The sequence below is a fragment of the Sceloporus occidentalis genome, unplaced genomic scaffold, assembly GCF_023333645.1.
Source record: "Sceloporus occidentalis isolate IW3139 unplaced genomic scaffold, rSceOcc1.0.p SCAF_2, whole genome shotgun sequence".
NCBI classification, from domain to species: Eukaryota; Metazoa; Chordata; class Lepidosauria; order Squamata; family Phrynosomatidae; genus Sceloporus; species Sceloporus occidentalis.
The window spans coordinates 274,070,765-274,096,139 of record NW_028316982.1 but is presented as its reverse complement, the minus strand read 5'-3'; the positions used below and the strand labels follow the sequence as shown (position 1 = coordinate 274,096,139).

Below are 25,375 nucleotides of genomic sequence, written 5' to 3'. Positions count from 1 at the left end.
ATCAAAACACTCTCTGGGAGAAATGGCCATCCAGGTTCTGCTTAAAAACCTAACTTGAAGGTAATCTTATACAATGTTTTAAATGATTATGTGCATGAAGCAAAGTGTGTGTGCATTGAACCATCAGAAAGGAAAGGTGTTGCTATCTCAGCCATCCACACAGACAATTTTGGATATCGGAATATTTTGCGTTTTGGAATTCCAGATAAGGGAAACTCAATCTGGCAAGGAAGAGACTGAGAGCTGCCCCAAGAGCCATTTTTGAGTATCTAAAGGGATGCCATGCTGAAGATGGAGCCTCCTTGAATCCCATTTTGGGAGAAAGGCAGGATATACATCCTTTAAATGAATAAATGAAATGGATACAGGAAGGAAGAAGATTTGGAGGGGAGGAAAATGTTAAAGAGCCTTTTCATGTGTTTGTGCATCTTGTTTTCCTTGGCCTTTCAAGGGGAAACTGTTAAGCAGACCTGCAGGAATCAATGGATTCAAATAAGAAGAAAAGCGATTACGCTTAGGAGGAACTTCTTGATGGTCAGGAGCTGTTTTACCATGGAAGACGCTGCTGCTTCAATGGAGGGGGATGGAGTCTCCTGCTTTGGAGACTGTTTTAAAAAGGGGTCTGGGTGGCCATCTTTCCCTAGTGCTTCATTGTGGACTCCTGCATGGCAGAAGGGGATAAGATTGGATGGCCTTTGTGGCCCCTTCCAACTCCAAGCATCTATGATTCTACGATGGCAACCGATAGCAAGTGATGACAAGTGATGGTGGGTCAATAGTTGCTTTAAGGCTGCTTCCTACAATTCATATTTCACCCTAAAACTGACTCAATGTGGAGAGCGCTGAGCCTATTTTAGACTCCTGCTGGAGGAATGCGTGCCCACCCTCCCATTCCACCCCAATTCTTCTCTTCTCCCAGCAATTCTGTCTGGTTCTGGGGTCAGTCTTCCACCCTTGGAACCCCCTGGAAGCTGAAAGGGTTGCCTCCAATGCCAAAAAGCCAACCCAACACAGAGGAAACTCCAATTCTAGCTTGAAAATGACCATTTTTTAATGTTGAACTCTGTGGAGGGTTACAGAAGAAGGCATTTAGGAAAAAAGGGTGGTCTGGGGTAGGCAGGGGCTGCAAAAGCAGACTTGGGGGTCTGTCTCTGTCTTACCCAAGGTGTTGGCGATCCCCGTCTTGACGCTGGAGGTGCTGACATGGCTGATGCGGTTCTCATGCTCCGGTTTCACCAGGACGGCGATTTTAATGTTCCACAGGGACTGCATGGCGATCTGGAAAGACAGCCAGGGAAGACAACCTTGGCATCCTGAAATCAGTGGCTCTCTTAACAAGACAGCAATAGTAAAAGGCAAAAGATTTATATGATCTGAAGAGAAACCAGAGTACAATAAAACAGGATGGATAATGGAAGGAAGAAGATTTGAAGGGCAGGGAAATGTTAAGGAGCCTTTTCATGTGTTTATGCATCTTGTTTCCCTGGGTCTTGTAAGGAGAAACTGAAAATACATGGAGAACAATGCGGGGTGCATTCTGTTAAGCAGATCTGTCTGTTTTATAAAGCACCCTGAAAAGGGGTTGGATTAGATGACCCTTGGCAGTTCCTTCCAAATTCATGAATCTGTAACTCTGCAACTAGAACCATTCCAAGGCAAGTGGACTGAAGTCCTGGCTCCATGTATGGCAACTCTGCAATGCCTCTTTCCCTGCAAACTTGGACTTCTGGACCGCTTGCAAGATTTCTAAAAACTCCATCCCAGAAGGAAGGCAGGATATAAATAGCAACAGCAAGTACATTTCTACATCACTTCAAACTGAACCCACCCTCCCTAAGAGGTTAACAATGTGTAAGCCAATTGCCCGCAACAAGCTGGTTACTCATTTTGCTGACCTATAGAAGGATGCAAGGCTGAGTGGACCCTGGAGCCCTGCCTGGAATCGAACTCACAGCCTTGTGGCTGCAGGACTGGCATTTAACCACTGTGCCACCAAGGTTCAAATAAACATTTTGAAAAAACAATCTAGTTGTTTCTTCCACCTGCAAACTGCGTCCTGTAGCTCCAGGATAAAGCAACTGGCAGCCTTCCAAATCTTGCTGGATCACAAATCATATCATCCCCACCAGCTGCACTGGCTAGGTCTGATAGGAGTTGTAGTCCAAAAATATCTGGGAGGTCACCAACTCCCCATCTCTGATGTAGCCTATGCCATTTTGGATATGGCTGCAGTAGCTCAGGGTTGTAAGAAACACTGCACAAGAACAGAGGAAATCCCGTGAATGTATATTTCAGGTGCTGGAGCTCTGAGCATGAGTAATCCCATCCTATGCAATGGTAATAATAAATAATAATAATAAATGTTTTATTTGTATACCGCCCTTCCGTGAGATCAGGGCGGTTCACAACAGTTAAAATTACATAAAAAATTCCAATATACAATATTAAAATTACAAAACAATACAAAAGAAAAAACAACAACAAATGCCCCCGGGTTAGCCAACCATTGCCTGTGCGGCCTTTATGGCGGGGGGGCCTATGAGGACTAATCGGGGAATGCGATGTTAAACAGGTAAAACTGATACCTTACTATGTGTGTAGAATTCACAGCCAGATTAGTCTGGACTATCAGGATGCAAAGGGATTTTGCAGCACCTTTGAGACTAACTGCACAAAAGAAGTTGTAGCACCAGCTTTTGAAGACTTGCTCTTCTTCCTCTGATGCATCAAGTCTACAGAAGCTTATGCTACAAAGTCTTTCGCTCAGTTAATCTGAAAGGTGCCACAAGATCCCTTTGCATTACTGTGTATGTGTTAATATAGGAATGATGTATTTATTGTGGACAGCATTAAAATATCCTGGACTGCATCAGCACCCCTCACATCTTGACTTCTATGGCAGCCTCTATTACCTGCAAGCACTTTCTCTCCCTTCCTCTCCTCCTGTTCCACTCATGGAAGCAGGAAAAAGCACATAATGCAAATCTGCAACATTTATTCCTATTTCTTAAATGAGTGCGGAAAACACAATGCAGACAGAATAAAGGCAAGCCAGTGCCTTCCTATGTATGGAGGCTTTGTTTCAGGAGTGCGGCAGACTTGAAGGGGAAGAAATGTCCCCAAAGAGTGATGCAGAGCTTGGAAAAGTTACTTTCTGGGGAGCACAATTCCCAGGTTTTTTTTTTAAAATGATCTGCACATGCACAGCGGAACATTTCATGATGTGCAAAAGATGTTGGAAAAGTCTCAGGATGCTGCAAAAAGAAAAATATCCCAATGCATTTTGGTCTGGAGGTGTTTTTATGGCTCCAGGGGATTGTAACTTTAAAACCAGCCCTGCAGGGACTGCAGAAAGAGTATCTGACCCCAGCGTCCAGCCCTGCCCGCCCCAAGGGCACCCACCGGCCGGTACTCGATCTCGGTGAACTCCTTGAGCACCCCGCGCATGAAGTCCACCCACTCCTTGTCCCCCATGGAGTTCTCCTGGGTGCCAAAGACATAGATGTCGTGGGGAATGGTGACGGTCATTTCGTCCAGCGTCTTGCCCAGGCCCTTGGAGGCAAACCAGGAGGTGATGTTCTTGGGAGGAGGGACACTGCCTGCAGGGAAAACGGAGGGTGGGTCAGAAGGAGCCAGGGGAAAAGAGATATCCCCCCGATTTCTGCCCCAGCGTCATTTCATACAGAAATACAAGTGTTGTGGAGTTCTGCGGGAGAATGGACTCTTGCACTAGGATTGCACATGAGTGTGGATTCAGTGGTACCCAAACAGGATGTTACCCCAAGAGCCAGCCCTCTGTGACCCTTGATATCACATTAATACCAGAAGGTCTTCCAGATTCTCGGGGGTGTCTGGAACGGATCCCCCGCGAATCGGGCGGGACAACTATACACACACACACACACACACACTCCAAAATGCAAACCTTAATTTTGTCATTTTATATAAGGAACACAATTTTACCATCCACTGTATTTAATAAGACTTGAGTGCCTATGGATTTTGATCATAGAATCATAGAGTTGGAAGAGACCACTAGGGCCATCCAGTCCAACCACATTCTACCATACAGGAAATCCAATCAAAGCATCCCCAGCAGATGGCCATCTAGCCTCTGCTTGAAGACTTCCAAAGAAGGAGACTCCACAACACTCTGGGGGAGTTTGTTCCACTGTCGAACAGCCCTTACTGTCAGGAAGTTCCTCCTAATGTTGAGCTGGAATCTCTTTTCCTGGAGCTTGCATCCATTGTTGTGGGTCCTGTTCTCTGGAGCAGCAGAAAACAAGCTTGCTCCTTCCTCAATATGACATCCCTTCAAATATTTAAACAGGGCTATTCTATCACCTCTGAACCTTCTTTTCTCCAGGCTAAACATCCCCAGCTCCTTGAGTCGTTCCTCATAGGACATGGTTTCCAGACTTTTCACCATTTTAGTCGCCCTCCTTTGGACACGCTCCAGTTTCTCAATGTCCTTTCTGAATTGTGGAGCCCAGAACTGGACACAATATTCCAGGTGGGGCCTGACCAGAGCAGAATACAGTGGCACTATTACTTCCCTTGATCTAGACACTATACTTTTATTGATGCAGCCTAGAATTGCATTGGCCTTTTTAGCTGCTGCATCACACTGTTGACTCATGTTCAACTTATGGTCTACTTGGACTCCTAGATCTCTTTCACATTTAGTCTCATTCAGCCAGGTGTCCCCCATCATCCTATATCTGTGCATTTCATTTTTCCGCCCTAAGTGCAATACCTTACATTTCTCTGTGTTGAATTTCATTTTGTTAGCTTTGGCCCAGCTTTCTAGTCTATTCAGGTCATTTTGAATCTTGATCCTGTCCTCTGGGGCATTAGCTATTCCTCCTAATTTGGTGTCATCTGCAAATTTGATAAGTATGCTCCCAATTCTGTCATCCAGGTCATTGATAAAGATGTTGAATAGCCCTGGGCCCAGGACAGAGCCCTGTGGGACCCCACTGGTCACTTCTCTCCAGGCTGAAAAAGAGCCATTGTTGAGCACCCTTTGGGTTCGGCCAGTCAACCAATTACAGATCCATGTAACAGTTCCTTTGTCTAGCCCACATTTTACAAGCTTCTTTGCAAGAATGTCATGGGAAACCTTGTCAAAGGCCTTACTGAAATCAAGATATACTATATCCACAGCATTCCCTTCATCTATCAAGATGGTAATTTTATCAAAGAAAGATTAGGTTTGTCTGGTATGACTTCTTTCTCTGAAACCCATGTTGACTTTTTGTGATGATGGCATTGCCTTCTAGATGTTCACAGACTCTCTGTTTAATGATCTGCTCCAGAATCTTTCCTGGGATTGATGTCAGACTAACTGGACGATAATTGTTGGGATCCTCTTTCTTCCCCTTTTTGAAAATGGGGACAACGTTTGCCCTCCTCCAGTCGGCTGGGATTTCTCCTCTTCTCCAGGAGTCCTCAAAGACTATTGTTGCCAATGGCTCCGATATTACATTTGCCAGTTCTTTTAATACCCTTGGATGGAGTTCATCTGGGCCTGGAGACTTAAATTCATTTAGATCAACAAGGTATTCCTCTACTATCTCTTTACTTATTCTGTGCTGAAATTCCCCTATTCTGTCCTCTGCTCCATTATCCTCAGGTTGAGCCCCTTTGCCTTTTCTGAGAAGACTGAGGCAAAGAAGGTCTTGAGGAATTCCGCCTTTTCTCTGTCCTGTGTTAGCATTTTGCCATCTTCTCTACGCAGTGAACCTACTGTTTCCTTCTTCCTTTTGCTGCGGACATATCCAAAAAAGCCCTTTTTATTGTTCTTAACCTCTCTAGTAAGCCTGAGTTCATTCTGCGCTTTGGCTTTTCTGACTTTACCTTTACATGTGTTTGCTATTTCTTTGAATTCCTTTTTCGTGATTTCCCCCTTTTTCCATTTCTTTTACATCTTCCGTTTCAAACTCATCTCAGTTGAAAGTTCCTTAGTCATCCATCCTGGTTTCTTGAGACACCTCTGATTTTTCTTTCTCACTGGAACTGTTTGAAATTGTGCCTTCAGTATCTCTCTTTTAAGAAACTCCCATCCATCCTGAACTCCCTTCTCTTTTAGTCTTTTTGACCACAGGATCACCCTCAATACTTCTCTAAGTTTACTGAAACCCGCTCTCCTAAAGTCTAGGACGCGTGTCTGACTATGCCTGGATTCTCCAAACTTACTTACTATCTACAGGGAGTCCTGGTACCAAACCACAGTGGATACCAAGGGCTCAAGGTAAATAGGTAGTAAGTAAGTTTGCATAAGTAAGTAAAAATGTTTGAACCATCTGGAAACCATTGGAACTCCTTTCGAAAAATGTATCCTGGGGTAATTTTTGTTATGATTTCCATTTTGGTGGCTGAACTTCTACCTTTGCGTAGATCTGTTAATATGTGTATTTTATGTAATGATTGTGTTTTAAGTATGTTGTAACCTGCCTTGAGCCGTGAGGAGCGGCTGGTAGGAAATAATCTAACAATAATAATAATAATAATAATAATAATAATTCTTAAAAATATGCTGAGGGCAGCTCTCTTACAACTCTCCGATTTTATTATCCTGATCCCTGGCGGCAGATGGGCCAAGTGGATCAGCAAAGGTCCTTTGCTCTATGGAAGGCAAGGCCTGCCTCTCGGCACAAGAAACTTAGCACTTGACCCCTGCCTCCCTGCAGGACAGCAACCCACAGATGCAAGGCACCCCCAAAGAACCTCACTCTTCCTGTCCCCCTATCCTAAGAATATCCTAATAAACCAGGCCACTCACCCATGTTCCACGTGCCGATGAAGACGGAAATCATGTCCGGCTCGTCCTGGTTGGAATGTCGGTTCTTCATCAGCTGCAAGAGCTGGCAGAAGGCTTCCCGCTTCTGGAGAGGAGGAAGGCACAGGGGCCAGGCATGGGAAGCAAGCCCTGGTCAGCAAAGGCATGGACACAAGGCGTGCGCACACATGCACGCGCACACACACACCCAGGGGTCCCAGCTGCCCCATATTTGCTTTTTGCTTTCTTTCAAAATTCAAAAACTGCAAGTCATTAGCGGCTGTGGAGAAAGTCACAGTCACAGAGAAAGCTTGGAAACAGGACAGCCCCACCTGCAAATCCCCAGAATGGTTCCATCATTTTGCAATTGTTTGCAATGACCTATGACTTCAGTCATATTCAAATAATTAAAGGGATGTCATGTGGATGATGGGGACAGCCTGTTTTCTGCTGCTTCAGAGACTAAGGGTGAATCTACATTGTTGTAATAATGCAGTTTGACAGCTCTTTAACTGCCATGGCTCACTCCTACAGAATCCTGGAACTTGTAGTTTTGTAAGGTACCAGTACTCTTTAGTAGAGAAAGCTAAGAACTGTGTAAAACTACAAATTCCCAGATTCCATAGGATGGAGCTACAACACTTAAAGTGGTACCATAGAATCATAGAGTTGAAAGAGACCCCAAAAAGGGCACTGATCCAGTCCAACCCCTTTCTGCCATGAAGGAACTCTCCATTAAAGCATCCCCATTGACAGATGGCCATCCAGCCTCTGCTTAAAGACCCCCAAAGAAGGAGACCCACCACTCTCCATGGAGGAAGCGTGTTCCACTGTCGAATAGCTCTTACTGTCAGGACCAAACTACCATTATTTACCTTATTTCTACAGTGTAGATGCAAATTAGGACACACTGCAGCTTCCAGAATCCCCAGGCACCACGGCTCTTGGCCAGGCTGGATGGTGGATTCTGGAAGCTGCAGTCCAAACCCTACTTCTGGCAGTGGATGAAAATGTTGGCACCTGGCCATTGAACATGGCAGGTGATGCCATTCATGCCACCATTTAGGTCTCGGGCGAAGGCGCTTCGGACTCACCCTGGCACTGACAAAGACGAAGTCCTTCCGCTGGGTCTTGTCCTTCTCCTTCTCGAAGACAATCCCCAATTTATTTTGCACCCGCTGGGATTTGATCAGTTGGCGGACTGGGAATGGAAGAGAAAAGAGAGACAAGACGGAGACAGATGGGATGGATCCCTCTTTCCCATTGTGTTTCTAGAATCATTGTGGCATTGCGGTCTGAGTGTTGGACTAGGACATTGGGAGACCAGGGTTTGGATCCATGCTTGGGCAACCATGCGCAAGAAGTCACACTCTCTCAGCCTCTGCGGGAGGCAATGGCAAACCACCTCTGAAAAAATCCTGCCAAGAAATCCCCATGAAATCTTTCACCTTAAGGTCTCCATAAGTCGGAAAAAACTCAAAGGCATATAACATAGAGTCCTAGAGTTGGAAAAGACCCCAAGAAGGGCCATGCAGGAACTCTCAATTGAAGCGTGATAAACCCAGGCCTGTCCTTACTCTTGTCGTGGGTGAAGGTGTTCCAGTCCTCCTGGGAGTCCTTCTGCTTCTTCAAGACCACCAGCTTCCCGCCTTCCACATCCACGCTCAAGGTGTACTTCTGGGATTTCCCAATTTTGGTCAGGTCGCCCAAGGTCAGGTCCAGCTTCACCTGAGAGAGAGAGAGAGAGAGAGGGAGAGGGAGAGAGAGAGAGAGAGAGAGAGAGAGAGGGAGAGGGAGAGGGAGAGAGGGAGAGGGAGAGGGAGAGAGAGAGAGGGAGAGGGAGAGGGAGAGAGGGAGAGGGAGAGGGAGGGAGAGAGAGAGAGAGGGAGAGGGAGAGAGGGAGAGAGAGAGAGAGAGAGGGAGAGGGAGAGAGAGAGGGGGAGAGGGAGAGGGAGAGAGGGAGAGGGAGAGGGAGGGAGAGAGAGAGAGAGGGAGAGGGAGAGAGGGAGAGAGAGAGAGAGAGAGGGAGAGGGAGAGAGAGAGGGGGAGAGGGAGAGGGAGGGAGAGAGAGGTGGAAAAAAAAACCTGCCATGAATCTGAATAAATACAAAAATAAAACCAATAGATGAATTAAACCAACTTGACTGTAAAACGCACTGGTTTTTGTATCAACAGTTAAGAGAAAGTTGGCTGATGGATTTGAAGATAGCATGGAAATTGACAAGGTTTTGGGGTTGTTGTTGTTGGTTTTTTTTTTGATATAAGGAAAAGGACATCAAAATTTGTGCAAATATTTAAGGAATAGAGAACAGGAAGAAGATTTGGTAAGAGATGAAATGATAAAATGGGCCTCCGATTGTGACAGGAGAGTTGGAAGTACGCTAGGACCAAAACAACGAAATGTACAAAGGCACAGGGGTTGAAGGAGAACTATTTTAAAATGGAGCATAGGTGGCATTTAACTCTTAGTAAGGTTGCAAAGATCTACAAGGCAAACTCTAATTAATGTTGGAAGTGCCGAGAAAAGGGAGGTACATAGTTTCATATGTGATGGCGATGCCCCAAACTCTTGGAGGTAGGAACAAGGTATGATAAAAAAGATATTGGACATAAAGTACAAGGTTAGACCGGATAGATTTTTGTGGGTTTTTCGGGTTCCAGAAGAGTTTATTCCTGACGTTTCGCCGGCTTCTGCGGCTGGCATCTTCAAGACACAACCCTCAAGTTGCTCCAGGTAGCTGTTTGCAGCCAGAATTGTTCTTGGACCAGCCTTGATCACAGAATCAGTAAATTGGGAAGAGATCCACTGGATCATTGGATCCCTCTATCCAGCCAAGAAGGAGGAAATCTGAGATCCAGAAAATGCCCAAGGAGATGATGATCTGGACTATCCCAGATGGGAGGCCCTCTTCCATGTATTGTCTATTTAAGTAGTTATACGGTGGATCCTTGTTATACGCTGGGGTTTGGTTCCAAGATCCCCCGTGTATAACAAAATCCGTGTATGCTCAAGTCCCATTAAGTATAATGACATAGCAAAATGGTGTCCCTAATAAAAAATGGAACATCAAGGTAAATTTATACTTTTTTGGAACATTTTCAAACCGTGTATGCTTGAATCCGTGTATAAAAAATCCGTGTATAAGAAGGGCCAACTGTATAGCATAGTATGCAGACAAAATGGTAACAGGCATTTCCCCCCCTTCCTCCCCCCAAAATCATATAGTAAGAAGGGGGGCCATAGGGTATCCCTCTAAAATGGAGCAGGGGGGCCAGAAACATGGCAGAGGTGCCCCTTCATGCTCTCTGGGGTCAATGCACAAAACTATGGAACGACCGACAGAGGAGATGCGTCACATTCCCACTCTGACAGGCCTTAAGAAAGCACTTAAGGCAGATCTCTTCTGGAAGGCCTTTCCAACCTAGTTACCCTCCCAAGATATAGAGATATTTGTCCCCTCACCTGTCTATTCTTCCCTGCCTATGTTTCTGCCTTTTTTTTAATGTCTTTCATGCTTTTATACTATTACTGTTTAATTCTGTTTTAGGACTGGGAATGGAGGGGGGTAGGTCTAGGGTTTGCTTTTTTTAAACTCTATTGTAATTTGATATATTTTACTGTTGTAACCCGCCCAGATTCTTCATGATTGGGCGGGCTAGAAATATATAAATAATAATAATAATAATAATAATAATAATAATAATAATAATATAGTGCACCATTTTGGGTGGGTGATCCCTCCAAGGACCAATGCAGCCGACTAAGGCTCTGGAGAAGGTGGGCTCTGCTTTAAAGGGGAAGAGGATGAGGACGAGGAAAGGAGCGTTACCTCAAAGGCCTGGACCGGGATGCTCTTGGCTTTGCGGGAGGACGGCTGGGCAAGTCCCGGTTGCGCTGTGGAGCTCATCTCCTGGAGGACCTTCAGCGCCTACGGCCAGAAACCGGAGGGAAGTGTGGCATTAATGCAACCGATTCCAAAGAAGGAATCATCTCTCCCCCACCAGAAAAATACCTCCTTCCCTTGCCAGCCCCACAGCCCCTTCTCTTGTAAATCCCCCCACAACATCTTTCACTCCCATCCATCTCCAACCCCAACTGCACAACACCTTTCCCTATCCCTGCATCCTCTGCATCATTGTTTGCAAGGAATGGCATTTCAATACAAAAGCACAGTGGTGTACCTAATACATTTGACACCTGGCGCAGAGTATTTTTTTAATACCCATCCCCAACCTTCTTCAACCTGTGGGTCTGTTGGCCGGGGGAGAAAATGGGGGATACCCACTTTTACTTCAGCTGCCCCTAAACTGGAACGACCGGCTGGAAGAGATTCGGCAGCTGAACACGCTGCCTATATTTAAAAGACCAGTCTCTTCCCGCAGGTTTATCCAGATGATTTTTAAATTTTGAATTTTAAATGTGGATTGTTTTAATATGTGTACATCTTATTTGCCCTTTTTTAAACTGATGTGAGTTTTAACTGAAGTTGTTTGTCTGTTAATTGTAAGTGGTGGGTAAGAAATACTATTGTTGTTGTTGTTGCTGCTGTAATTAATTCCCAGTGGTCGCAGTGGTCAAATGCTGGCTCTGCAGCCACAAGGTTGTGAGTTCGATCCCAGGCCGGGTTCCAGGGTCCACTCAGCATTGCATCCTTTTGGTAAGTCATTAAACGAGTCTCTAGCTTGTTGGGGGCAATTGGCTTGCAGACTGCAAACCGCTTAGAGAGTGCTGAGTTCACGGATAAGTAGTAGAAAATGTACATGCTATTGCTATTGCTAATTTCATGCCCGGCCAGCAGACCCACCAGACCCAGAAGGCAGCCCCTTCCCACAATCCCACCACAGGTCACCTAGTGCTGTCCACACCCACCGTACGCCCGACTCATGCCCCTTCAGAAGCAAGGAAACCAAGGAGGAGGGCAGGGGGGAAATGGGCACCCATGCGCCAGAAATGCAAAGGCTGTTTGTTCCAAGTGTTACGAAGACGCCTGGGTCCCTGGGCCACATGTAGCCCCAAGGAAATTTCTGTGGCCCTTGGCACATCCAAAGTCATAGAATCATAGAATCGTAGAGTTGGAAGAGACCCCAAAGGGCCCTGATCCAGTCCAACCCCATTTTGCCATGCAGGAGATCACAATCAAAGCATCCCTTGTGACAGATGGTCCTCCAGCCTCTGTTTAAAGACCTCCAAGGAAGGAGAATCCACTACACTTCGAGGAAGGAGTGTGTTCCTCTGTCAAAGAGCCCTTACTCTCAGGAGGTTCCTCCTAATGTTGAGGCGGAATCTCTTTCCTGGAGCTTCCGTCCATTGCTCCCTTGTGTCCTATTCTCTGGAGCAGCAGAAAACAAGCTTACTCCATCCTCAATATGTCATCCCTTTAAGTATTTAAACAGGGCTATCCTATCACCTCTTAACCTTCTCTTCTCCAGACTAAGCATACCCAGCATCTCCCTAAGTCTCTCCTCATAAGGCATGGCTTCCAGATCCTTCACCATTTTGGTCCTTGGACCACTCTTCTGAAAGCCAAAAATACAGAGGTTGTTTTAGTTGCCCTCCATCACCCAGCGGAAAAACAAAACAAAACATGGGCCTCCAGGGCTGGTTTTGACCCCTCCAGACAACCCAAGGCACCCCCTTTTTCAAACCCCTCCTCCTACAGGTGTTTTGTTGCCCCAAATAGCCCTTTCTGGCCAAAATAAAAGGGGAGAAGGTGATTCGCTTCCTCCTGGTCGCTTCCAAGAGGGGCGATAAAACTTTTTAAATAGGTTTCAGGGCCCTCTGCACAATTTATTATCTTTAAAAAAATATCCACATATTTTTGGATACCAAAAGGAGACTTCTGTCCATTTCCCTGGGCTTTGCCTTTTGGCATTTTTGGTCCGAGAGTCCTGGGGACAGAAAACGGCCCTCATGAACATGGCCCTATTTGGGTGTCTTTTTCCTTTCAGGCGTTTCCAGTGGAGTGGGACTCTCAAAATACGTTCATCCTGAAGGCAGCTGAAAGCTTCTCCTTACATGTAAATACACAAACACACACAAAACCTTTGCTCCATAAACAGCATCAGAGTAAATTAACTTCCCAACCACAACCAGCCCCATCAAAAAGGTCCATCCCATCCTGATGTGGTTCTGTAAAAACCGGGCAATGTTTGCATTTCCAAAATTAGAATATAGCTGAATCAACATCTGGGAATATAAAACCAGGGTGAAACTTGAGTCCCTCGATGGCGCTTGGATTCAGCAGAGAAAACTAAGTCGTTCAGCTGAAACTGAACATTTGGCTCAAAAACGCGTCCTCCAATGCCGTTTCCCTTCCCTTTCTGTACTTTCATTACGCTTTCATATATTACAAATATTTACTGCAAATATGGTTTCACTGTGGTTCCAAATATTGCAGTAATATTACAACACTATTGGCACACAATCCATAATCATCCATTCTTCTTTCTATTCCCCCCTCCCTTCTATTGGACTTTACTCTTAATATATATCTCCACTCCTGCATTTTAAATTCTTTAAAAAGGCCACCCTCCTTACTGCCCCTTGCAGCCCCATTTCCCAGCCAAATCAGGGACGCCCGAAAAGCTAGAGCTGCCTGGGGCTCTTGCAATTTTTCTTGCTTTTCCTGGGTTGCAAGACAGCCATCAGCATCCCACCAAATTGCAGGTTGTTTTAAACCACAAGAGGAAAGGAGATGCCTCTGGAGTCCAAAAGAGAACAAATAGCTGAGATCCCACATGCAAACACACAATACACAAACATAGCTGCTCCTTGGAGGAGGAAGGACCCAGTCCTTGCAACACTTTCTGGGGAACAGCTGTCCGGTCGAGCGACTCCAAGGCCCATGAGTCTGCCACACTCACCTTCTTCTCGATGCTGGAGAGGAGGTCCTTCAGGACGGAGAGCTTCAGGACCAGGCTGTCCAGCTCCTGCTCTCCCGTCTGGCCGGCAGCCGTCTGCAAAAGACAAGGTCCGGCTTGTGAAAAGCAAAGGGCCAGGAGAAATGTTGGGGAGTGGACAGACAGTCAGGGTGCCATGAAAACTCCAGCAAAACCAGAATATAACGCGTGTTGTGCATATGCACCTTCATGTTAACTGTTGACTTATGGCAACCCCTTGAATGTTCACAGGGTTTTCTTAGGCAAGGAATCCTCTCCAGAGGTGGTTTTGCCTGTTCCTTTCCCTGAAATAGAGCCTACAAACACCTGACATTCTTTGGTGTCTCCCATCCAAGGACTCACCAGAGTTGACCCTGCTTTAGCGTCCAACATCAGATGGGATCCAATGCTTATAGGGTATTTAGGCACATACAGGGGCAGTACAGACCACCACAAAACGGCATCTGCATTCGCTCATTAACCCCGGAGGGACAGCACAGCCCCAAACCGCGTGCCATCCCTCTGGAGTAAAAAGAACCCAGTATTTCCGGGTTCTTTTTGCAGCGCTGGAGTGACATCGCGAGTGTGTCACTGGCGCACTCGTGATGTATGTGATGCGCGGCGACGTGCGGGCACTGCGTGTCATTTACTTCAAAATGGCGGTGCCTGAATGGTGGGACGCCATCATTACTCCACTGGCATGCTGTGCTAGGGTTAGAGACTGTGCGGTTGGTGCGCGGTCCCTAACCATCATACTGGTGCCAGCACAGCACATTCGGCCCGTCTGTTCTGGGCCATATATACCTGGAAGAGATACTATCCTTTGTATTTGGGCTCTAACGTTCCTAGCCGGCAGGTAGATATTTTTTTTATTTAAGGAGACATTGCAAACAATTGGTTTCATAAAGGTCAAGTAGACAGAACATATTGTAAAGAACGAAAATAACTTTCTGGTCTTGCATTGCACATTTTAGTGTGCAAAGATTAAAACACGAATAGTGTTCAGTTTAGCAAGTGCTGCAGAATGTCATGCAACAAGTCCACTTCAAAGAGGCTTTTAATATGATGCAGCGGACAGAGCTTTTAATGACGAGTGTGGCTTCTGCTTTATTACTAAACAAAAATAAAGTGATTGATTGATTGATTGATATTGTCCTTTTCATGGCCGAAAAGAGCTTTGTTGAGTCCCCTCCCTAACTCAGAAAGCCCCCAAAATGCTTCCAGATGACAACAACCCCTCGAACCCCTTGGTTGCCCATTTGTTTCTCCCAGTAGCCACACTCACCTGCTGCAGGATCCGGGTGACCATAGGCGAGCTGTGCTGGTCAAACACTTTGGACAGGATCTCCAGGCCGGACAAAACTTTGTCCACCTCACTGGGTCAGCAACGAAAGACAATAACATCCATCCATTATTCAGCTATCAGTTATTATTTCTTTCTATATACTTCCTATATGATTTTTTTCTGTTTCTGTTTCCCTTTCCATGATATTCCATTCCACTCTGCATTTTTACAACAGGCAGATGATAATAATAATAATAATAATAATAATAATAATAATAATAACAACAACAACCCTTTTGTTGCCACTGTGTGTCTTCAACTTCCTTCTGACGTATGGCAGCCTTAAGGTAAATCTATTATTATTATTTATTACTGTATATACTCATGTATAAGTCTAGAAATTCAGGTCAAAAATTGCTCCCAATGCTCCATCTGTCCGTCCGTCTCCTTACCTGTGGAGGCGCTTGCAGGAGGCAACAAGGGTCTTGTTGAGGTGGGGGAGGCTGCTGGCACCCCCCCGGACGGCCTCCAGGTCCAGGGAGTAGCTGCCTTTCAGGTATTCATGGGAAACGGTGCTCAGCCCATTGGTGATGCTGCAAAAGGGAGGGAGGAAGGGTCAGAAAAGGGGATGCAGAAGAGGCTAACCTGGGCAGAAGCCTTCGCAGGCACAAGCGCATGGCTCTGTCTCTTGCTATTTATTGATTAATTCAAATTTACTTAATTTTATTGTATAGTGGGCCCTTGGTATCCACTGGGGCTTATTTCCAGAGGTACCACAATCCACAGATGCTCAAGTCCCATTAAATACAACGGGGCATCATCATCATCATCATCATCACAGTGGGCCCTTGGTATCCTCTGGAGTACAATGGCAGAGTAAAATGCTGCCCCTTATGTAAGCAAAAATCAAGCTTTGCTTTTTGGACATTATATCTACTTTCTGAATACTTTCAAGCCATGGATGCTTGAATCCGTGGATAAAAAATCCGTGGATACGGAGGGCTGACCGTATTTGGGGTTAAAACTACTTATATTCCACTGTATCTCTGAAGATCTCAAACTGCATGGGACGCTGCTTGATATGGATTGCTCATACACACAATGAAACTTATTTATTTAGAAATATCAATAATTATTAAACAACTAGAAATATATTCAGCCGTCACTTAAAGCCTGACCACTTAAAACTAGTTAGGACTGTTTAAAACAATGGCAACCCCCCGTAACAAATGTGCAAATTGGATAAAATCAATTAGGTTTTAATTTAAAAAAGGGCTTTAATTTAAAAAAATGACCATCCATGTTTGGGTCTGATGCCAGCATTGCACCGATATTGATGCTCATCTGGCTTCCAAGGGGAGGGGATGCCATATCCCATGTGCCACAGCAGAAAAGTCCTCTGTTACAAGGGAGTTTATCAGACAAGAGGAACTGGAAGTATAATCTGATGGCAATCTGAACACAATCATGGGGTTTAACGTTATTGCGTGATAACCCACTACACACAAATTTGGGCAATGGGAAGTCAGTCCGAACGCAATCATGGGGTTTCATGTTATTGCGCGATAGGCTGCCACACACAAATTCAGGCAATGGCATGCTATTTTCGGGTAATGGGGAGCCAGTTCAAATGCAATGTGCATTCACGTAATTGCATGAAACTAGCGACTTTAAGTGAATGTGTTTTGGCCCCACTTTCTTTTCGTTTGAATTTAAGAGAAATTCCTCCTGTTTGATAAATTCCAAGGACTCTGAGTGCTGCAAAGTACAAACTGAGCATCCTTAATCTGAAATGCTCCTAAATCCAAAGCATCTTGGCTGAGATGGTCCAATATGTGCAAAAGTGGCTTCATGTACAAAATGGATAAAAATATTATACAGGTTGAGTCTCTCTTATCGAAAATGCTTGGGAATTCCAAAACCGAACATACAGGGGGCCCTTGGTATCCGCTGGGATTTGGTTCCAGGGCCCCCCATGGATAACACCATTTCTGGATGCTCAAGTCCCATTAAATGCAACGGGGCAGTGAAATGGTGACCCTTATACAAAATGGCAAAAGCAAGGTTTGCTTTTTAAAAATATTTCCAAGCCGTGGATGGTTGAGTCTGTGGATAGGGAGGGCTGACTGTATCCCAAAACCCCAAACCGTCCAGATGTGGGGCTGAGAGAGCGGCACCTTTGCTTTCGGAGGAATAAGTGTACACAAACCTTGCTTCGTGCAAAGGATTATTAAAAATATTGGGCATAAAATGGCATGATAGTGAGCCCTTGGTATCTGCTGGGGTTTGGTTAAAGGACCACCACCACCAAAATCCATGGATTCTCAAGTCTTATTATATACAATGGTGGTAGTAGTAGTAGTAGTAGTAGTAGTTGTTGTTGTTGTTGTTATGACAGATAGCCCTTGGTATCCTCTGGGCTTTGGTTCCAGGGTACGCCCAATTGATACCAAAACCTGTGGATGCACAACTCCCATAATATACAATGGCCTAATAAAATGGTGTCCCTGATATAAAAATGGCAAAATCAACGTTTGCTTTTTAGAATGTATATATATTTTAAATATTTTCCAGCTGCGGATGCTTGAATTCTTTGTATAAAAAAAAATCTGTGGAGAAGGAGGGCTGAAAGCATCTTTTCAAGTGATGGAAAGCGATGAATCCATGGATAAAGAAAACGTGGACCAGGATGGCCGACAGTATTCCAAACCTGGACATTTCCCTCCTGGGTGGCTGTGAGAGTGGCCCCTTCGCTTTCGGATGATTCATGGACACAAACTTTTGTTTCATGCACAAAATTATTTTTAAAAATCTTGTGTATAAAACTACATTATGTACAAAAGATAAATGAATTCCATATTCAGATTTGGGTCCGATCGCCAAGACGGGATACGCAAACACACGCCTCCCTCCACATCTGCAGCTTTGGCTTTTGTGGATTTGATTACTCACGGATTTTATTAATACGTTCTCTCTACCAATCTCTAGGCGTCTAGAACAACTCTATGGTCAACTTGAAGAATAGTAATAATAATAATAATAATAATAATAATAATAATAATAATATTTTATTTATATCCCACCCCTTTGAGGTCAATCGGGGCGGCTAACAATAATAAAATACAATACAATATATATCAAAATCTACTTCCCTCCCCCCCTTAAAAAGTTATTAAATCAATTATAATTAAAACAGCATAACACATACACACCATTACAAAACAGACAAAAACACAACAGCAAACTGTGGCAGCATTCCACTCAAATTTCCAGAGAGGACCTTAGGGACTCTCATGGGAAGAGGGTTCCTGAGGCTGGGATTATCTATCCCGGAAAGGCCTGCCGGAAGAGATCTAAAGATGTCTAAAGATGTCAATTGACGGATCTCGTCCGGCAGGTCGTTCCATAATCTGGGGGCGACAACAAAAAAGCCCTCTGGGAGGTAGCCGAAAGCCTAGATCTTTGAGGCTGCAGCAAATTCCTCCCAGAGGAGCGGAGTCTGCGGGGAGGATTATATGGGAGGAGGCGGTCCCTGAGATAGTTTGGACCCAAGCCATTTAGGGCTTTAAAGGTGATAACCAACACCTTGTACTGGCCCCGGAAACTAATAGGCAGCCAGTGGAGGGACTTTAATACCGAAGTAATATGGTCCCTCCTCAATGTTCCTGACACTACTCTGGCCGCCATATTCTGCACTAATTGCAGTTTCCGAATCAAGTACAAGGGTAGCCCCATGTAGAGCTCATTACAGAAATCTAGACGTGAGGTTACCAGCGCGTGTACAATAGTCTCGAGATCCCTTGCTTCCAGAAAAGGGCGCAGCTGGCGTATCAGTCAGGCGCTCCTGACTGTCGCATTTACCTGAATCAAAAGTCAAACTGAAGGACTAGAGATTCCTAGAGAGAACACTCTGCTTAGGCCTTTGCAGCTCCTCCGGCGCAACTCTATGGTCAATGTCTGGCAGATTCTGACCACAGAGTTGCACTGGAGGACCTAGAGATTCCTAGAGAGGTGTTCTCTCAGGTAAAAACACAGTGATTTTGTTATTTGCAGTTTTTCTACATTCACTGGGGTCCTGTGCGCTTAGCCCAGGTGAATGTGGAGGGACAAGTGTCTTGCAAAATCTGATGGGAATGTGCAAATGTGCAAAGATGGGAATGATTTTGGATAATAAAGGAGACTCAACATTCACAAAGGAGGACAACCTGCCCCAGCACCCGACTCGCTGCATTTGTGCCTACCTTTCCAGGGCTCCATCCTGCACTGCAGGGGTGTTGCTGGCGGCTCCGGGGATGGAGCTGCTGAAAGAAACACTGGTGGACCCCGAGCGAGGGGGCAGCGGGGGCTTCTCATCCTCCCCATCTGGAAAAACATAGAAGGCACACGGTCAAGAAAGGCCAGGCATTTCCCCATATGCTTTGGGGGAAGGACGGCAGGAGGATGGCAAAGTCCAGCAAGGATGCTGCTGCTATAAAGGATGGAGTCTGAATCTGAAAGGAGTGACCCATGGCTGGGGGTGGATTAGATGACCGCTGGAGTCCCCTCCTGCTATAGATGCAAAACAGTGCATCCTCTTCAGCCCCAAATAAGTTTGGGACCTTGGACAGGTCCTTCCCAAGTCCCTCTGCCAAATATTCCCCCAACCCAGGATGACCAGATGTCCTCGCAACAAAGGTAGACCTGGCACTGCAAAAATGTAAGACCTTCAAGGTAAATGGAGGACATGACCAAACAAAAGCCAAAAAACAACAACATAGCACTAACATAAATGTAAATCCATGCTTCTTAGCCCTGTTCAAATGGAGGACATTTTGGAATTCCTCCTGGAGAAAAATGTCAATGGAGCTTCACTGCCAGCGCAAGCCATGGCAAAATATTCCACGTAAAAGCACTTAATTTTCGCACGGCGCAGGGTGCCTGGCCGTCGCATCTCGTACCTGAGTAGTCCCTGTCCTCGACGTTCTCCTTCTCCTTCTCGCGTTCCACAGAGAAAAGCAGCGTACAGACCAGGCCTTGGTTGGGTTGCAGGTACAAGGCAATGAGGTCACTCAGGGTCTTGAACCGCCGGACCGGGACCCCCTGGGAGGTCTGCAGGACAAAAAGGGCAAAGCATAAGCACCGCCAACGACACTGGGAGCCAATGCTGATAAGAAGGGTCACCAGGTCTCAGGCCCTAAGCCATCTCCAGGTGGGACGTTGTCCAGTTTGGCTGGGTCAGCTCCAGGCAAGAGGACAAGGATAGCTGCAAATGTCCTGCTCAGCTACTAAAGCCACGGTTCACAAACCATCTCTGATTTGTTGCTGCACCACTGCAAAGACTCTCAAGGAAGCCTTTGTATTTACTTAGCATCCTAGAGTTGGAAGAGACCCCCAAAAGGGCCACCCAGTCCAAATCCATTTCTGCCATGCAGGAACTCTCAATCAAAACATCCTCATTGACAGATGGCTATCCAGCCTCTGTTTAAAGACCTCCAAAGAAGGAAATTCCATCACCATCAGAGCCAATGTCTCCCAGAACTGGACACAGGATCATTTCCAGGTGGGGTCTGACCAAAGCAGAATAGAGTGTCACTATGACTTCCATTGATCCAGAGACGATACGTCTATCGATGCAGCCTAAAACTGCATTGGCCTTTTTAGCTGCTGCATCACACTGTTGCTCTTCTGGAGTCCTAGTCCTAGTCCAACGCTCAGACCACTACACTACACTTCCTCTCATGAGTTCTTCTGGGGAGGTTTGCCACTGTCTCCCTCTGAGGCTGAGAGAGTGTGACTCGGCCAAAGGCATGCAGCAAGTGTTCGCAACTATGTGTGAATTCAAACCCTGCTATGCCAGGACCCTAACCTGAAAGTCTAGGTCTCCCGTGACACAATTTTCATCTCTGGAAAGCCCAGTGAACATCACTGCACAGCCACCAGAGGGTGCCACAGGCATGCGCCACGCACAAACCCTTCCCACAGGATGCAGGTCTACAGGAAGTCATGTTGAAAACTAAATTAAAATTATATATATATATATATATATATATATATATATATATATATATAAACCCAATCTATACTTCAAAGTTACAGAGGAAAAAGAAGAGAGAAAAAAACACTCATTAAGGGAGAGGTACACACAGACAGCATGGTGTAGTGGTTTGAGCGTTAGACTGTGACTCTGGAGACCAGGGTTTGAATCCCGGCTCAGCCATGAAACCCACTGGTGGCCTTGGGTGAATCACACTCTCTCGGCCTCAGGGGAAGGCAATGGCAAACCTTCTCTGGACAAATCTTGTTGGGAAAATCGACTCGAAGGCACACAACTACCACCACAACAACAACAAATGTTAGATGCAGCAGGTTGACCTTTGTGTCCTAGCCACAAAGGAGGACCAGGCACCAGGAGAGTCAAGAAAAGTGTGGGGCATTACAAAAGAAAAGCTAAAAACACAACACACACACACACACACACACAGGCCTTTCTTAGTCATGCTCAGAATGGAGGCCATTCTGAAATTCGACATCTGGTCGCTCTGGATGCAGACTGGGTCTCTCTTACCTGGAATTCCAAAACCTGAAATATTCCCCAAAGCTGAAACTTTGTCTATGAGTGGCTGAGACAGTGACACTTTTGCTTTCTGATGCTTTACTACTGTACACAAACTTGCTTCGTGCACAGAATGATTAAAAAATCCTTCAGGCTATGTGCGTAAGGTGCATAGGAAAGATACGCATTTTGTGTTTAGACTTGAGTCCCATCTCCAAAACTTCTCATTCTTTTCGCTGTTGTTGTTGCATACCTTCAAGTCGTCTCTGACTTATAGCAACCTTCCATAGCTTCCCCCAGCTGCCTTTTGGAAAATAGCAAAGGTGGGCACAGTGATCTGAGTGATGGATAACAACTCTGGGGACTAGGGTTCAAATCTCGGTTCAGTTGTGGAACTCCACTGGGTCACCTTTTGCAAGTCACACTCTCTTGGCCTCAGAGGAGCAAACCTCCTCTAAAGCAACCTTGCCAAGAAAACCCCAGGACAGGGTCACTATAATTAGGAAGAGGCTCCTTTGCTCATCCCTCTGTCCATCTTCCCAGGCCAGATGCAAAGAGAAAGGGCTCCCTTTGCAACAGCAGCTGCCAAGAGGGCTTTTGAGGTCTGAGCGGATTATTCAGGAGGTCCAGCAGCAGGGGGGCTATCAGATGCTTTCTCAAATGCATCACCCCTTTCTTTATTTATCCCTTGACCACCCCCCCCCCCAAAAAAAAGCCACCAAAGCTTTCAAAGATGGCATGATGCATTTTCTGCATTTTGGTCAGCCAATAAAAGTACAATGGGCCCTTCGTATCCACCGGGTTTAGGAACCTTTTCATGGATGCTCAAGTCCCATTAAATGCAATGGAGTATCCTCCTCCTCCTCCTCAATATTACAGAGGGCTCTTGGTATCTACTGGGGTTTGGATAGATAGATAGATAGATAGATAGATAGATAGATAGATAGATAGATAGATGGATAGATCATAGATCAATAATAGATGACAGATAGATGATAGCTAGATAGATAATAGACAGATAGATTATACATAAATGACAGAAAGATGATAGATAGACAGACAGATATTGCTGGAGCAGAAGGGGCAAATTGGGTCCTTATTTCCTGTTGTTGTTGTTGTTGTTGTTGTGTGCCTTCAAGTCCTTTCTGGTTTATGGCAACCCTAAAAGCAACCCTGTCCTGGGGTTTTCCTGGCAAGATTTGTTCGGAGGAGGTTTGCCATGGCCTTCCCTTGAGGCTGAGAGAGTGTGACATCTTGTCCAAGGGGTTTCCCATGGCTTTTCCAATGGTTTCTTCTTTCATTTCTGGGTGGGAACTTCCCAGCCTTGCTGACCAGTTTGCTGCAAATTTACTCCAGACTGGTTTAGGGTTTTGTAAAGGGACAAAAGTGAAAAACCTGGGAAACCTCTCCCATCTCTTTTTTGTGCTTCCATCCACCCATGCAGCCCTTTCTGCCTCCTTCCTTCCTTCCTCCCTCGGTGTCTCCGCTTTGGCTGCCTGCTGGGATGGCCACAATGGGGCCACTGTTGTCCTATAAATGTGCCGACGCATGAGCCAGGCCAGACTCCCTGCCAAGATCAGCTGGGCGTGGGCACTCATGGGGCTCTTGCTTGACCGCTTGCCAGCAGCTGCCAAAGGAGCCGGACGGAAGGATCACCCGTCCGGCACGCAAAGCACAGCCTCAGTGTGTCTATGTGTGGAGCATGGCCCACTTTGCAAGGGGAATGCCTCTTGAGAAACAACTTGGGGAACAAAAATCATTAAAGCTACTCTTTGGACTACAGTTCCCAGCATCCCCAGCCCTCAAGTGGCCCCCCACACAGGACAGGATAATAATTGTGCTCTCCATCAGCAGCAGCAGCAGCAGCATCAATATTTACATTATGTCATTTCCTCCCCATTCTCCTGCGAATGGCACCCAAAGGCAGACTGCCTCTGATGCTGGGGAGAATGTATATCCATTGCACCCACTGCATCTCTCACCCTCCCCAAAATGTGACCCCAAATGGATGGCAATGTTCATTTTGGGGAGGGAGCTATTCCCTCTTGCAGAATTTATGCCCAAAGCTTCCTTGGCTAATGGCCCTGTTCTTGCAGTGGCGAATATTTGGAGCAAAAAGAACTATCCTTGAAGCCACCAAAACGAATGGCAAACAATCTCTTTGGGATCAGGATTACATTTTTCTGGGAAAAGGTAAGGGGGACTCACCTGGACGGCCAGAAATTCCTCTTCGTCCGGCAAGATCCGGTAAGTGTGGACATGCTTCTGGAATCTGCAGCCATATAGAAAAAGAGAAAGGGAGGGAGGAAAGAGAGGTTCCCCAAATCAGCAGAAGGTCCAAAATATTGGTCCAAATTCTCCATAGATCTCAAAGGAGATTTAAAAACAAAGGATGGGCACAGTGTGGACGGATGCAAATCCTGACCCCGTCCCTGCCTCTGACCCTGAGCCATGGCCAAGTGACCCCAGACTGTGGTCAAGATGGCAAAAATTATGAATGAGGAACAATGAGGTAAGATAGGAGCAGCTGCAGCAGCTTGCTTTTGCCCAATCCTCCTGGGGTTGCTGCCACACTGCAGAATTAATGCAGTTTGACTCTAATTCAACTGCCCTGGCAGTTAAAGTGGTGTCAAACTGGATTACTTCTGCAGTACAGATGCAACCTGGTAAGGACAAGATTCTGCTTTCTCCTCTCCTTTCTGCTGAGTCAACTGAGCGCAAACTACTTTTGCATTTTGAACTCCATTTGCAGCATTTGAAGAAAGCTGAGGACAATGGGGGGAGGAAAGAGAAGCCAGGACGTTTTAAAAGCAGCTGGAAAAAGTGGGGCGGCAGGGGATTAATTGGGACTATTATCACATTATAGGGTACGGTCATATGAGGGCACAGGACCCCAATTTTGAGGGACCCTGAAACCCTTCACCAATCCATCAAAGCTCCCAACTTCCCCCAAGTTTCTTTATTAAAAGTGCGATTTTCATGCAATATCTGCCGCTCCCCAAAAGCACAAAGGCCCTTTTCCAAACACATGATAATACCCACCCTATGGAATCCTGGGATTTGTAGTTTGGCGAGGCTGCATCTGCACTGCAGAATTGATGCACTCTGACTCCACTTTAACTGCCATGGATCCATCCTATGGAATCCTGGGCCTTGTACTTTGTTGTGGCACCAGAGCTCTCTGACAGGGAAAGCTATATATTTCACAAAACTGCAAATCCCAGAATTCCATAGCATTGAGCCACGGTAGTCAAAGCAGTGTCAAAATGAATTTATTCTGCAGTGCAGATGCAGCTTACAAGGCTTGGACATCTTGAACAGCTCCTTCACCATTAGGACTACAAAAGCGCAGTGGCCAGTTCCTTTCAAGTTTGGACTAGATCATGCAATGGACAGTCCAAGGGGCCAATAGCCTAGTTCATGCAAACCCATGATGTTATATGGCAAGTGAGGGCACCTTCAGAAACAAGATGCACAAGTTCATGATGTCTGGCTCTTCCCTCGACCAACGGATGTCAGTCCGCCTCATGCAACAGCGCATGGGGCAAAGGGCATTGGAAAGTAGGCCAGTGAGACAGAAAACTGGCATCCCTTTGCAAATCCAAGAGCAAAATGCAGAACTTGGCTGTTGGTCTCATCAGCATTTTGCAGGTTTCATCTGGTGCGAGAGCGGCCTTTGTGTACAGTACACAGACCTTTCAGGGCAAGGAAAACCGCCAGGCTTTGCATCAAGGAGTCCTGCAGCCATTTGATAGTGTTCGGAAAAGGGAGAGTGTTGTCCAGGCTTCAGGGGTAGTGCATTTGGGGCTCTTGGTTTGGGGAAAATAGAGCAACAAAGCTTGGAACGTGAAGTTAAAACATACTAAACTCCGTAGAGAAAACAGAGGAGCTTTTTCTT

At 45.8% G+C, this 25,375-nt stretch overlaps 1 protein-coding gene across 2 annotated transcripts in view; it reads right to left on the bottom strand.

Annotated features, from left to right (window-relative positions):
• Positions 1–25,375, bottom strand: part of INPPL1 (inositol polyphosphate phosphatase like 1) — a 75,978-nt gene that overhangs the window by 27,784 nt on the left and 22,819 nt on the right. For both annotated transcript variants that reach the window (XM_089513215.1, XM_089513214.1), the window contains exons 2-13: positions 23,686–23,749; positions 19,883–20,033; positions 19,187–19,307; positions 15,398–15,538; positions 14,946–15,036; positions 13,646–13,738; positions 10,612–10,710; positions 8,359–8,509; positions 7,876–7,982; positions 6,785–6,887; positions 3,403–3,599; positions 1,161–1,278 (exon numbers count right to left, since the gene is read on the bottom strand). In XM_089513215.1, coding sequence (XP_089369341.1) covers positions 1,161–1,278; positions 3,403–3,599; positions 6,785–6,887; positions 7,876–7,982; positions 8,359–8,509; positions 10,612–10,710; positions 13,646–13,738; positions 14,946–15,036; positions 15,398–15,538; positions 19,187–19,307; positions 19,883–20,033; positions 23,686–23,749 — 1,436 coding nt within the window. The remainder of the gene's footprint in view (positions 1–1,160; positions 1,279–3,402; positions 3,600–6,784; positions 6,888–7,875; positions 7,983–8,358; positions 8,510–10,611; positions 10,711–13,645; positions 13,739–14,945; positions 15,037–15,397; positions 15,539–19,186; positions 19,308–19,882; positions 20,034–23,685; positions 23,750–25,375) is intronic.